Source organism: Cebus imitator, unplaced genomic scaffold (genome assembly GCF_001604975.1).
Source record: "Cebus imitator isolate Cc_AM_T3 unplaced genomic scaffold, Cebus_imitator-1.0 Scaffold50, whole genome shotgun sequence".
NCBI classification, from domain to species: domain Eukaryota; kingdom Metazoa; phylum Chordata; class Mammalia; order Primates; family Cebidae; genus Cebus; species Cebus imitator.
In genome coordinates, this window is record NW_016107365.1 from 7336295 (window position 1) to 7352264 (window position 15970).

General features: G+C 39.3%; 1 protein-coding gene across 1 annotated transcript in view; it reads right to left on the bottom strand.

Annotated features, from left to right (window-relative positions):
- TBCA (tubulin folding cofactor A) overlaps positions 1 to 12526 on the bottom strand; it is a 74285-nt gene extending 61759 nt beyond the window's left edge. Inside the window, exon 1 of the mRNA XM_017527697.2 lies at positions 12361 to 12526. Within this exon, the coding sequence (XP_017383186.1) occupies positions 12361 to 12413 (53 nt within the window). The 5' untranslated portion in view covers positions 12414 to 12526. The remainder of the gene's footprint in view (positions 1 to 12360) is intronic.
- Positions 12527 to 15970: the final 3444 nt, after the last annotated feature.

Sequence of the window (15970 nt, forward strand, 5' to 3'; positions counted from 1 at the left end):
TCTCTCTCTCTAGCTGGGCATGGTGGCGGGCACCTGTAATCCCAGCTACTTGGGAGGCTGAGGTGGGAGAACTGCTTGGAAGGCGGAGGTTGCAGTGAGCTGAGATCATGCCACTGCACTCCAGCCTGGGCGACAGAGCGTGACTCTGCCTCAAAAAACAATCTTGTCCAGGAGCTCACAGAATTTCATGGTGCTTCTGAAAATGTAGTTAGCAAAACATAAGAAAAGAATTACACAAGGACTTGTAAAATGTACAAATCCCTGGATCTTGCCCTAGACTTACAGAATTTGAATCATCAGGATTGCCCTGGGTGTGTCTTCAAAAAGTACCCAGGTCAATTCTTTTACATAATAAAGTTTGCAAATTATTGTTCTAATGCAATGGTTCTCAAACTTTTTTTTTCTTCTTTTTTTGAGACTAGTCTTGCTCTGTTGCCCAGGCTGGAGTGCAGTGGCATGATCCTGGCTTGTTGCAACCTCTGCCTCCTGGGTTCAAGCAATTCTCTTGCCTCCGCCTCCTGAGTAACTAGGGCTACAGGGGCCTGTCACCATGCCTAGCTAATTTTTGTAATTTTTGTAAGGATGGAGTTTCACCATGTTGGCCAGGCTGGTCTCAAACTCCTGACCACAAGTGATTTGCCCGCCTCGGCCTCCCCAAAGTGCTGGGATTACAGGTGTGAACCACCATGCCCAGCCTCAAACTATTGATCTCAAAACACCTTTAAAATTACTGAAGATTGGCTGCGCATGATGGCTTGCACCTGTAATCCCAGCACTTTGAGAGGTGAAGGCAGGAGGGTGGCTTGAGTCCAGGAGCTCAAAACCAGCCTGAGCAACATAGTAAGACTTCATCTCTACAAATAATTTTTAAAAATTAGCCCAGTGTGGTGGCACACTCTGGTGTTCCCAGCTACTTGGGAGGCTGAGGTGGGAGAATCACTTGAGCCTACACTGAGGATGCAGTGAGCCATAATTGTGCCACTGCAATCCAGCCTAGGCAATAGAGTAAGATCCCTGTCTGGAAAAAAAAATTACTGAGGATCCCAAGGAGCTCTGTTTACATGAATTATCTCTATTAATATTTACTGTATTAGAAATTAAAACAGAAATTTTAAAAATATTTTTAAAGTTAGAAAAACTTTAAATATATTTAATTTACTTAAAAATAAAATAAATGTACTATAATGTTAGCAAAAATAACCTATTTTATGAAAAATAATCTCATTTTGCCAAACAAAAACTAGAAAAAGGGTATTATTTTACATTTTTGCAAACCTTTATATCTGGAATAAAAGCAGCTAGATTCTCTTATCTGCTTCTACATTCAATCTGTTGCAGTATCAAACATCACATAGCCCCTGAAAAACTCCACTGTACAATTGTGAGCAAATGAAAGTTAAAAAGGCAAATAATGTCTTAGTTACAATAAAAATACTTTCTACTTTGCAGAACCCTTGAATGGGTGTTAGGGACCCCAAGGGGTTCCTAGGCCATACTTTGGAAGCTACCAGCCTAGTAAATAGAACAAATAGCGTAATGTATTTTTAGTACTATCATAGTGAAAACTACAAAGTTCTCTGGGAACACAGAAAAGGGAGCACTAACTTTGGACACAGCCCGGAAACTCTATAGAGTTGGTGATATCTGAAGCCCAAGTCCTTATACAAAGTCCTTCTAAGATCTGTACCCTCTCCCTCTTACTTTTCTGAATCTCCTACCCCTCTTCCTCTCCTTCACTGGTTGCTGCTCCTCAAACAGGCCAATCTTACTCACTTTTTCAAGTCTCCGAATTTGCTGTTTCTTCTGTCTCAATGACTCTTCCCCCATGTATCTCATGGCTGTTCTTGGCCACACTTGGTATAGCTGAGAAGAGCTACACTCCCACACACCTGAAATCCATTCTGGGCCTACCCTTTGAGAAGTTCTGCCTTAGGCTAACCATTACATATGTGTTCTAGGGGCCATACATAACAATGTACATTGCAGCAACATTTGTACAAGTGAAAAACTAGGGCCCAAAAAAAAAAAAAAAAAAAAAAAAAAAAAAAAAAAAAAAAAAAAAAAAAAAAAAAAAAAAAAAAAAAAAAAAGAAAAAAAGAAAGCTAAAATATCCATTAAAATGAAAATGAAAAAAATACGTTAGTACATTCATACTTGAGTTCTAGGAATAAATCTTAATATACATGTATACTGTATAACTTAACAACGTACAAAGTCCTTAAGGACTGGGACCAAACCTTTGCTATTTTGTATCCCTGAAATATCACCTACTGCCCATGAGATTTCAACCTACCTATCTCCCTACTATTTTTCTTAAGTTTCAAAGAAATAATCATAATAAGCTGGGATGGATTAGTTCATTTATGCCCATTATGTAACTTAGAAGGCAGTTAAACACACAAACACACACCCCTCTATTAAACTAGAATGAAAGAGTCTATTCTAGTTAATTCTAGGTAAACTACAAAATCTTTTTTGATAGAACTGTAAAAATATAAAATTTTTCCATAAATAGACTTGTCTCTTCCCAGTTTAAAAAATGTAAAATTGTTGCTTTTCAACAAATCCTTGATAGAGTTTCATATCTCTAATAAAATAAAAATACTACCCTGAAAAATGTCTAATTGTCTGAGGGTAGTTATTACTTAACAACAGTTGCTTCTCTTTTCTTTCTCCATTTCTAAGTCACTTTTATTTATAAAGTAAACTTTTATTTCTAGTCTCTTGATGTGTTCACCCTCATAAACTCTTTTCTGGTTTCCTCCAGTCCTTAACTCAATTGACAAATATCTACTAAGTGTTTATTTGGTGAAAAACAATTCTGTGAAAAGTAATCATATATTAGACACCATCCCTTTGGTCCTGAAAAGATGTGAAGAACTGTTTGGCCTTAAGAAAATCTTTGTATACTTTGATATAATTCAGTGTCTTCAGAACTTAACATTCTAGATTTGGAGATCAAAATTTTTTAACACTATACTAGTAATCTAAGTTCAAACACACTTCAGTAGACAAATGTATTTCAGGCAACAGATATTATATTAAAATCATGACATCAATATTATTCAGAAGCCGAGGAACATTTAGTGAAAAAGTTGATACCTATTTGCTCCAATATCCTTTACAGACAAATAAATCCTGATTTAGAACACACACATGCACATACACACAGAACTCCATAACATATTAGTGGAAGTGAAAGGATCTCAACAACTACAAACAAAGAACTCAGTTAAAAAACATTAAGGAAAATTTGGAAATATCTATAATCTAGCACTAGAATTGTAAGAATATCTTCAGCCGGGCATGGTGGCTCACACCTGTAATCTCAGCACTTTGGGAGGCCGAGGCAGGTGGATCACCTGAGGTCGGGAGTTCAAAACCAACCTTGCTAACATGGTGAAACCCTGTCTTTAAAAAAAAAAAAAAATCTTCTAATCACTGTGTGAATCATTTATAGATTTTGAAATTAGGGTTCTCCAGAACTCACTTGACTACTCTTCCCTACAATAAACTTACTGACAGTGCAATAAAAGAGCAAAACTAGCCTTGCCATATTGTGCTAATGATATAGATACAGTGTTTTTTAAGCTGTTTAAAATACAAGATAATTGACAGAAATCGAAGATTTTTTTTTTTTTTTTTTGCTGGGGCTTGGGGTTAGGGAATCACTGCCTCAGCAATGATCACAAAAGGATGATCATTACAAAGTCTTAGAAATTATCCAAAAACACTGGTTCATACTCTTCCCTTCTCCCTCCACAATCAGCGACCAGAACAAGCAACTAAAATACAAGCTTTTATCACAATTTAAAGAAAGCAAGTTCCAGAGTCTCTTCTGGGGATCTGTAACCATTCATCCTTAAGTCCTTACTCACATTGTTGATAATCTACAGAAAAGTAATAAAGATGCTGCTGCTATGGTTTGAATGTTTGTATCCCTCCAAAATTCACACTGAAACTTTATTTCTAATGCAACAGTGTTAACAGATGAGGCCTTTAGAAGGTAATTAGGTAATGAGGTCTCCTCTCTTGTGAATGGGGGTAAGGCCCTTATAAAAGAGGCTTCACACAGCCTTAGGCCCTTTTATTCCCTTCTGTCACGTGAAGACATGGTGTTCAGGGTACCATCCTGGAAGCAAGAGACCAGGCCCTCACCAGATATTTGTCGGCCTCTTCATCTTGGACTTCCCAGTCTCTGCAACTATAAGCAATAAAAATCTATTATTTATAAATCACCCAGTCTCAGGTGCTTTCATAGCAGCGCAAATGAACGAAGATAGGTGTTAATAATGAGAGCAGTTAGCATTTATTGAACATTTACTATATATCAGGCATCTGGGCTAAGTGCTTTACATGACTATCTTATTTAATTCTCCTAACAATACCAAAAAAAAAAAAAAAAAAGATATTCTCATTAACCCCATGTTCCAGCTAAGAATCCTGGGGCTTTTAAAGGCTAAGTAACTTTCCAAGGGTCACATATGTAATAATGTGTAGTAAGTGGAGCCTGGGAGTCCATCTGTTTAACTCTCACTGCAAGAATAAACAACTATAGTAACTATTACACTGTAATATAGTAATTGATTCAGTGGCTCTCTACTGCTTATCAGATCAGGTTCAAAATCCTTATAAAGGAATGTTTCAGTTTTTCATCTGTTCATTGCAAAGACTTATTACTAAGTATTATGTGCCAACACCATACCAGATGATTCAAAGACAGTAAGATGTAGGTTCTGAGTGAGGCTGCTAAATAAGTGATCTTTGGATCAGTTAAACCTATGACAAGTTATTAAGAAAAAAAAAATCAGTTGTATTTGGACATATCAGCATCACAATACAAAATTATTATACTCTTTTATAAATATATTACTGAATATAGAATACTGGAATAGACATCATACATCTAAGTGTTTACTAAGAGTTTTAGATTGCCATTATTAATAAAATTTTCCAACCTTGCTTACTACAGATTTTCAAAATTTCCAACAAAACAAAAAAAAATGTAATGAAAAAACAAAACACCCATACACATACAGGGCAAAAAAACTTTCATTTCCACATTCAACCTGGAGAATAAAATACCTTGTGTTGAGAAAACTGTGGTGATGAGTGGCCTTAGCCTTCTCCCTTTCCAGCTTGAAGAAACATCTGGTTGCCTGCTATATTGCTCCTAAGAGTAACTACTTGCCGAGTAGTTGGCAGAATGTGGTGAAGAGCTGACCTGCAATCCATTTTGACATGGCCTCTGAACACCACTTTGGAGAACTGAATACATTACAGAAATTCCTAAAGGAACTAGCTAAATTTCAAAGGAGGAAGGTAGCCATTCTGGTTGAACTTAGCAATGGGGTACAGTGCAGAAGAGGAGAAAAGAAAACAAAGCTAGCAAAGCTTACAGGAATAAATTACAGGACTATGTTCTTAAACCTCTCCCAGATACTTTCCACCATACTTCTATGTGCCATTGCTTTAAATATAAGAAGTATCTAAACAGCAAAAACTAATGGGGGGAAACTTTATGTCTACTTAAGTATATGTGTCATTTGCATTATTCACTTTTTATATCAGTATAATATATATTGAACTAATAACGTAGATATTTTACGTACATTTTTTGTTGTCTTCATACCTGCTATACATAGCATATATACCATACACAGTTGTATATGAGAGATGTAGATATAAACAAACTTGGGAAGATGCCACAGTTTGGGAACAATGCTTGCTTTATTTAAAAAAAAAAAAAAAAAATCAATACAATTTCCCCACAGGTTCATGATGTAAAATTCTATAATCAAGGCTTGTAGATTTGTAATTATGGTATGTCAGCTACATTTAAACAAGAGTGTTAAAAGATTGTTAAAGTTAAACTAACACAATTGCAGTGTGAATTGTCCTAGTCTCATTCTAATCTACCGGTGTCACTTTCATTTAATCAGAGGAAAACTATGGGCCAATGTCAGTGCTATTTCCAATGCCCTAACATTCTTTGTTCACACTGGATTTTAAGCCATTACCAATCGAAAATGGTTATAAAAAGATAAATTTAAGAAAATATTTTTAATCAATTCACTCACCAGTGAGTTAGTTTAACAAGCTTTATTGAAAATTAGTTGGCTTTAAAGTTAAGTAACCTTTTATGTAAAATGATTAACAGTATTTTTTACTTTAGAAGAATTTCTTGAATTTACCACAAACCTAATAAAAATTGTATTTTATAAACACAAATCCCACTTGGAAACTTTTGGTAGATATATAAGTCACTTAGCTGAAATACTACATTTAGAAAATATCAATTCTGTATTTTCTCCTACTTTAGTGAAAATTATTTTCTACATCATTAATAATTTAAATACAGGAAAAAAAAGCTACTCTGTTAAGGATTCATATTTACACCATGCACTTAAGTTTTAAGTTGAGGTACAACATATAACTCACAGTTGTACTATCTGCAAACAGCCTCCAAATAAATCACAGAACACACAAAACAGAGCTATGTTAGCTAGTTACAGAAGAGATGACCAATCATTCTGGTTTGCCTGGGACGTTCCCAGTTTTAGCAGTGAAATGTTCTCTACATCCTGGGAAACCCCTCAGTCTCAGGCAAACTAGGATAATTGACGCCACTCAGATATTCCATCAGCACTGCACCCCCCCCCACCACCAAATAAAAACCCAGAGTGTTCACAGTTCTGTGCCGGGGGAAAAAAACTGAGTATTACTTGGTAACACTCTGCTAGGGCTGCCAGATTCATTGTGACCCTGTCACAGATATCAATAAATCCAGCAATCTGCTGGAAACATAGATCCAAATCTTTAAAAAAAAAAAGGGCCAGCCAGACCCAAACCTGCCAACCAATACCCACTATCAGTGAGTCACATGTGAAAAAGGCTGCTGCTCAAAGAAACTTAGCGTAATAACCCAGCTAGGGCCAGGATCAGTGGCACACTCCTGTAATCCCAGCACTTTGGGAGGCTGAGGCAGGTGGATCACCTGAGGTAAGGAGCTCAAGACCAGCCTGGCCAACATGATTAAAGCCCATCTCTACTAAAAAATACAAAAATTAGCAAGGCATGGTGGCGGGCACCTGTAATCTCAGCTACTTGGGAGGCTGAGGCACGGAGAATTGCTTGAATCCAGTGAGCTGAGATCATACCACTGCACTCCAGCCTGGGCTACATAGCAAGAGTGTCTCAAAAAAAATTTTTTTTAATAACCTATCTTAGCCTCTAGTATACACATTTCTCTAGTTTCACAGCAAGAATTATTTCCTCAAAAAAAAAAAAAAAAAGCAATCCTACACATTGTATACATGTATCAAAATACACAGGGTACTCTGAAAATATGTATAAGTATGTGTCAATTAAAAATAACAATAATACTAATAAAATCTTATTGCTGGGAGGAAGACATTTAAGGAGCCCTCAGAGTTGGAGGCTTAGGACCAAGTCAGCCTCATTCTGTCCAACTCCTACCTTCTAAGTCATTCCTAATATCTAGACTTTTTTTATTCCTACTAATCTAATCTCTCTCCCTTGAAACTCACTTCCCAGATATCAAATGCTTTGTCTTTTACTGTACAAAGTAACAAAGTTTCTCTAGAAACAGGATACTCACTGTAAACCTGCTGCCTATTTTCCTAGGGCCTAAAAATTACTGCCCCTGAAACTTGTTTCTACTTTCTAATAATGTGGGCTGCTATCCATTAGGTCACCTTTGCCATTTTGCCAACATGTGAAATAGCCATCTTCCACTCATGGCTGGGTCTCCTTGATGCCAATCAAATACCATCATCTACTTATTGCCTGTCTCCATATTCCCCTAATATTCAACCCAACCGTCCGCATTTCTTTGTAAGACCCACTATCAGAAACTTTTGAGTTACCTGAAGTGTTCAAACAGATCTAATTAGAAACTAAATTAATCCACCCTTCCTAGTATAGCCTACCCATACTGAACTCTAGGACAAATACCTGGAATATAATTTCTAGTTGCTCTCAATTTCTAGAGGGAAAACGGAAATAACTGGGGGCATGAACAATGACTTTAAACCTCTTCTTCCAAATAAAGGCTGTGACTTCCAAAGATAAATGAGGCTCTAGGAAAATGAGCATCTAACCAGAAAAAGAGTATCAAGAACAGATTTAAAACTGTGTCAAGAATAGCTTTTTAAAACTATTGGTTTAAAAAAAAAAATGAACAGAATCCCTTTCACAAAACCAAGAACATGTCTGAATCATGAAATTAAGAAATATTTGAAACTAATTTTGGAGACAGGAGGAAAAAAGCATACCTTTTAAACCCTTTTATCATGAAAAATGTTAAACTTATGTACAGAAGAATATAATGAAGTGTCATGATCATTCAGCCCCAACAATTATTAATATGTTGCCACTGCTGCCTCATCAATTTTTTTCTTTGCTGAGGTAAAATGTAGATTTTTAAAAATAGGATGCAGGGCTTAAAACCTAGATGATGAGTCGATAGGTGTAGTAAACCACCATGGCACATGTATACCTACATAACAAACCTGCATGTTGTATCCCAGAACTTAAAGTAAAATAAAATAAATAAATAATAAAATAAAAAATAAAAACTGGATACTAAGGCAGAAGATGGAAACAGTCATAGTAAAATAACTTTCAGGTGAAAATAAGAAACGAGGGGGCAATATTTATGAAGTTAGATGGTGATATACCAAGACAAATGTAAGTAATAAACAGCTAAAACAGGAAGTTTAGGGGTTTCTTTAAATTGCATTTTAATATATAAGGGGGAAGCTATACCCCAAAATGTCAACAGAAAAGTCATTTAAAAATGTATGGGAGACCAAAACCTAAAATGCAATAAAATAAATAAATGGGAAAAAAAAATGTATGGGAGGCATTTCCATTCATTTACAAACAATTTGAGATAATAGTAAATTATGAACAGAATTCATTAAATGATAAATTTATTTCTAAGCAGTTTATATAAGCACTTGAGAACTTACGTCAAAAACTTAGTTTATAATCTCAATGAGTATTTTCTCTAGAATATGTATTGTAAGCATATAACTACTTGAACTAAGTAACTTATAAACCAGTATAGATCATCAGAACAAGAAATGTCAAGGTCAAATAAGTAAATGAATGGGAAACTATCATTAGAAGTCATTTCTCATTCGCTCTACAGCATTCTCTGCAACATACGCTGATAGTTTTGCCAAATATAGTGACTAAAATGGCATAACCCAAGGAAGTCTGGTAAAAGTGAACAAGAGAACCCTGGGCTGAGGGATAGTGTGGATTATTTATATTTTCAAGTATACATCTAAATTCTCTTCCTATTACAAATTTTTTAAAATACTCTTTATGGGAGCACTGTAGCTTAAAGGAGAAAGTTGTAGACTCAAAACCTTAGTCCTTTTCCTTGCATTGCTACTAACTAGCAGTGTGACTTTAGGAAAGTTTTCTTTTTTTAACTTCATTAAACCTGTTTCTCTTTTTTTTTTTTTAACCTAATCACGTATGACACCTGTTATTGATAAACCTCAGTTTCTCATCTGTAAAATGGAAATACAAACAGTATTATTAACATTTACTAGCCACTTGCTATTTGCCACATACTGTGTTAAACAGCATAGCAGGCAGTTCTTGCGACAAATGCATAAGTTGGGTACTTGCTCTATTTTACAAATAAGGTAAAAGAAGTATAGTACAATGTAATATATTCCACAACATACAATAAAGGGCAGAATAAAGATTTGAACCCAAGCAGTATCACTTCAGAAACAGCTGTGCATTTAACTCCTACTCACATAGTCTCCTTATGCCTTAGCAATAAAGCTTCCAGGGAAGTACAGTGGGATGTTGTGCTAAAACTCAGAAGCATTATCTTAAAAGTGAATTTATTCTCCCTTTTGCCTTGTCCTTCCTCTGGTGGAACTATCAATAAACAAAGGAAAGGTGGGCAAACAGGAAAAAGTCAGTTGGTTTCTTTAGTAGACAGTGCTACCACAAAACAACTTGCTTCTTCAGAAGGCTGTTTATCTTTTCTCCTGGAATACTTCATCAAAAACAGTTTGCTCTTCTTGGGTCTCAACAATAAAGTTCTAATGAACACTGAAGTGTCTACCAGCAGTCAGGAATGTAAACTAAAAATAAAATTCTAAGCTCCCCAACCATCTGAATGGACCCCTCCTCTCAACCAACGGCATTCTAAAGTTAACCTGAAAAACTAATTCAGGCCATGATGGGAAGAGAGGGTCGGACAAGTCTCATCATAACTTCTCCCTTTGGAATTCAGGAACAACTGACCAGCATTAACATTAAAACAGAACTTGAGAAGTCTTTTTGCAGCAATAAGACACCAAATTCCAGCCTTACCCTAGTATGGCATCATATGACAGATAGCAGGATCTGAAAGAAATACATGCATTTTACCCTAAAATATATATGTTACATATTTTGAATTGGCCCTGCAAAGCTGTCTCTTCTGGGGAAAAATCTACACTCTGCAGAGAATCCCCTTCCCTGTCCAGGTCTTTTTCCTAATCCAGGAAAATTACCTAAGAGTCTGGGACCTTTTTAAGTCTGATGAGAAATATTTATAATCTATTCTCTCTGAAGCCTGCTACCTGGAAGCATCATCTGCCTAATAAGAACCTTGATCTCGACAACCCCTTTATCTTAACTCGGACACACTCCCTTGTATTGATTCCACGTCTTAAGATAAACTCTTTCAACGAATTGCCAATTGGAAAACCTCCTGTAACTTGGGCCCCCCCACCAACCCCCTTTGGGTTGTTCTGCCTTTCCAGATCGAAGCAATGTACAACGTACATGTATTGATGTCTTATGTCTCCCTAAAATGTATAAAACCAAGCTGTAGCCTGATCACCTGGCCACATGTCATCAGGACCTCCTGAGGCTGTCACAGGCATATCCTCAACCTTGGCAAAATAAACTTCTCAACTGATTGAGACCTGTCTCAGATACTTTTTTGGTTTACAGGAATTAGAGCAAATCACAGGACTGAACTACCCGTGAGTTTGTGAAAGCAAAAATAAATCTCAGGACCCCCAAATCACTAAGTGAAAAAGAAAAGTCAAGCTGGGAACTGCATCAGGCAAACCTGCCTCTCATTTATTCCCGAATAAGATTAGCTACAAAGATTTTTTAAAAAGCTACTTACCTCCCTGACCATTAAGATCTTTTCCCTAAAACAATTCTGTTGGATTTCACTCTGGCAATGTAAATTGACAGCTTATCTTCACAGGTATATGACAAGGGGCAGAACTCAAAGTCACCCCTCTACCCATGAGACAAATGGGTATCTGACTGCTTCCGGTGTCCTATTGTGTAAGTAAAATCGCAGATTCACTTGGTGGACTTAGGCATAAGTGACTATTCCTCCACCCCTCTCTCACAAGTAAATTGTGTACTAAGCGAAAGGCTGATCAAAGACTCAAAAGAATGCAACCATTCGTCTCTTATGTATGACCTGGAAGCCCCCCACCCTTCCAGTTGTCCTGCCTTTCTGGAGGGAACCAAGGTACACCTTACACGTTGACTAATGTCTCAGGTCTCCCTAAAATGTATTAAACTAAGCTGTGCCCCACCCTCCTTGGGCACATGTCATCAGGATCTACTGAGGCTGTTCTGTCATGGGAACATCCGTCCTTGGCAAAATAAACTTTCTAAATTGATTGAGACCTGTCTCAGATACTTCTGGTTCACAAGTAATTTAAACAGCATTTCTCGCCCTCTGGGGCGGGTTTCGGGGAATCTGACTGGAGAAAGTGAGGCCACATAAGTTTGCTGAGTGTGCTAGAAGTTCGGGCCCAGTTCTCAAAGCCTGCCAGTCATGCCAGCCATGATAGGACACACGGCTCCACTACGGTCTCTTTTTTGACGAGGCCCAGATTCTCGGCATCCCCCTAAACTTCAGAGCCTGCTTTCACGTCCATTTGAGAGCACCTGTGGGATCCGCCTCACCGGGTCAAGTTCAGCAAGGAGACGGCGGCGCGCGCACACAGGAGGCACCGGATCAGAGCCCGGCCCGCCCTCTCGCCCCCACCCCCAACGCCGCGGCCCACCGCCTCCCCACCGCGGGCGCCAAGAAACCGGGCCACCACCGACTCCCTCCGCGAATCCGAGCGGCTAGTGAGCGAAGAGGCACGGGAGGCGGCGTGCCAGGCCCGCGGGCTCGGGAGTCAGCGCGCCCCGCTGGGTCCCTGCCAGTCACAGCCGGCTGCGGAGCCCCCGGTGAGGCCTGGAGTTAAGAGCCCGCCTCGGGCCTGCGCTCCGCTCGGCCTCGCGGGCCGCCATGAGGCGACGAAGAGGAGGTGCAGGGCGCCGCTCCCGGCTCCTTACCGCTTCACAACGCCGGTCTTGATCTTGATCTGTCTCACGCGAGGATCGGCCATGGTCCCTCGAGCGCCGCGAGAAGGAGGGGCGGAGAACCTGGGTAACCGTGTAACGCAACGCCAACACGGCGGTTATGGGGGCGTGACCGCCGGCCGGGCGCGCATGCGCAGGCTGCGCGGCCCTGCGTCCGCGCCACACCCCGCGGGGCCGGGTCCCCGGAGGGTGGTGCCCCGCGCTTGCCATCCTCTGCCTCCGCCCCTTAACCCTCGTGGAACGTGCCCTCCTGTCTCTCGGACAGCCCTCCTTTTTAGTTCGGGCGCAACTTACACTATCCCAGTCTCCACACCCTGGGCGTTTGGGGAAACTGAAGTATCTCTCCGGGACGTTGCTTTGCGGCGTTATCTGCTTAATGGATGGAGTGACCTAAAAAATGTATTAAGGGTATTTTCGATGTCATTATCTGGTGTCAAATGGGGTAAAGTGATGTATGTGTAATGAAATAAACTTCCATCATGCAAGCAGTCAAGAAAATCCTTGCCCTTTAACTCAAATCCCTGCAAGAAGGTTTGTAGATAATGTGCCTTACCAAGGAAATGACTATAAGACTTCTTCAAATAGTCACCTCTAGTGTATCCTAAATATTTAGCTTACAACAATGTGTGTGGCACACAAAAGCTTGGGCCTCCTGTTTAGGCAAACCGGCATACATTTGGGATTCCACCCTCCAATAGCCGGACAACACTGATATGTGTGCTGTTTAGCCTCACAGCTGGAAATAATAATGCCCATTTTACAGATAGGTTTAAGAGTTAAAACACCTGATTGTCTGACGCATGGTAGATGCTGAACAACATTTGACTATTTTACATGTTCAAAAATATATAAAATGAGGCACATCTCCAGTGGGCTCTAGCAGTCCCTTCCTGAGAGAGTCTCCTGAGGAATACAGGGCAGAATCTCCCTTTTAAGGACAGTCATACTATATTGTATTCTTGAGGCTATGGGTTAAGATTAAGGAGTTTGGCCCCACCTTTAAGGTAAGGATCAAAAGGACTTGTTTCAGGTTTCAAGAATTTACGGTAGTGGTTAAGAACATGAACCCTGGGCCCAGACTGCCTGCGGTCAGATCATAGCTCTGCATCTTAAGAACTGTGTAATGTTAGACAAGTTACTTAACCTCACTATGCCCCAGTTTCTTCACCTGTAAAATGTAGATGATGAAAAACTTAAATGAGCTAATGATTGTGAAGTGCTTAGGATAGTGCTGGTACTTATTAAGTCTCACATGAATGTAAACCAAAATAAAATTCTAAACCCCCACCCCACCCCACTGGGCTATCTGAATGGACCCTCCTCTCAGTCAAGAGCATTCCAAAGTTAACCTGAAAAACTAGTTCAGGCCACGAAGGGAAGGAGGAATCAGACATGCCTCTTTATACCTTCCTCTCTTTTGGAATTCAAGCATAGCTGACCGTCATTAATAAGAGACCTTAAGACCAATAGAAAAGACTGTGTAAGTCTGATAAGAAATATTTGCAATCTATTCTCTCTGAAGCCTGCTACATGGATGCTCCATCTGAATAAAACCCTGGTGTCCACAACCCCTTATTTTAACCCAAACATTCCTTTCTATTGATTCCAGGTCTTTAGATAATAACCTTTTCAACCAATTGCCAATCAGAAAATCTTTGAATCTGCCTATGGCCTGGATGACCCCCACTTGTCCCGCCTTTCTAGACCAAACCAATGTACCCCTTACCTGTATTGATTGATGTTTTACATCTCTCTAGAATGCATAAAACCAAGCAGTAGCCTGGCCATCTTAGGCATATGTTTTCAGGATCTCCTGGGGCTATGTCATGGGCCATTGGTCACTCATATTTGAGTCAGAATAAATTTCTTGAAATGTTTTACAGAGTTTGACTCTTTTTGTTGACACAAAGTTTGTTAAATAAGTAAGTCATTTGGAAAAGAGGTCCTAAATAAGAAACTAACAGAATGGTAGAATTCACATTCATAAGAACGTAAAAACATATATATGACCGTTAATGAGATCATGCTGAACTCATGTCTGATTCATAATTTTTTATAAAAAGGACTCATTTTTGACTTATTCACCACCGTATCCCAACATGTAGCAAAGCTTCCCATACAGCAGGTACTCAATAAATATTTCTTGAATTTAAGTGCCATTTGAAAAATCCTTTTGTTTTCCATTTAGTAATATGTCACATAGACTTTCCATTGCAGCAAGATCACTACTAAGACAACCTGAATCCCTACCTCCCCACACACACCATCTTCTTCTGGTCTTTGCTCCTTTGGGTCTGGACTCTGAGGAGGTAGGCTGACGGAAGGTCATTTCAGGTCAGTACAGGAGACTACTAACTGTAGGGAGGCCTGCAGAACCTAGGCATAGAGATGCCCTCCAGCATTTGAAATGGTAACTAGCTAAGCTGCATTTCTCACTGTCTAGCACTCTTTTGTTCTGTTATCCTTAAACCTAAATGAATACTGTTTAAATATTCCAGCCTGGCCTCAGGTGAACTATAGGAATTAGTTTATAAAGGTCTTTACAAGGGTTAAGTCTATCCACCTTTGAGATTTGGGGTTGAAGAGATCTGAGAGATTAGCAGCACTGAGTGAATCTGACGGAACAAGAGGAAAGTCTAGCCATCTCCTCCCTGAGTGACAATTCTTGCATTGCCAGTCTTGGAAGGTTGAGGTACTACAGTTGACCCTTGAATAGCACAGTAGTTAGAGGTGCCAACTACCTGTGCAGTCAAAAATCACATATAACTTTTGACTCCCCAGAAGCCTAGCTACTAATAGCCTACTGTTGACTGGAAGCCTTACCAATAACATAAACACATATTTACATATTATATACAGGATATATTGTATTCTCACAATAAAGCAAGCTAGAGAAAAAAAATGCTATTAAGAAAATCATAAGGGGCTGGGAGCAGTGGCTCAGACCTGTAATCCCAGTACTTTGGGAGGCTGAGGTGGGCAGATCACTTGGGATCAGGAGTTTGAGATCAGCCTGGCCAACATGATAAAACCCCAACTCTACTAAAAACACAAAAATTTAGCTAGGTGTGGTGGCAGGCACCTGTAATCCCAGCTAACTCAGGAGATTGAGGCAGGAGAATCACTTGAACCTGGGAGGCGTAGGTTACAGTGAGCTGAGATCACACCAGTGCACTCCAGCCTGAGTGATAAACCAAGACTCTGTCTCAAAAGAGAAGAAAAGAGAGAGATAGAGAGACAAATATATTTCCTATTCATTAAGTGGAAATGCATTATCATAAAGGTCTTCATTCTTGTTGTCTTCACACTGAGTAAGCTGAGGAGGAGGAAGAGGATGGGTTGTTAGAGGTGAAAGAAGTTGGAGGGGGTGGAAGAGGAAGCAGGAGAAGCAGGCATACTTAGTGTAACTGTTATTGAAAAAAATCTCATATAAGTGGACCTGCACAGTTCAAACCTGTGTTGTACAATGGTCAACTGTATTTTTTTAAAGAACACTGCAGACTCCCTTACAAATGCGAGGTGTTTTCCCCATACACTTAGTGGGCTGTGAACTCACAGTTCTTACCATCCCCTCACATCATTC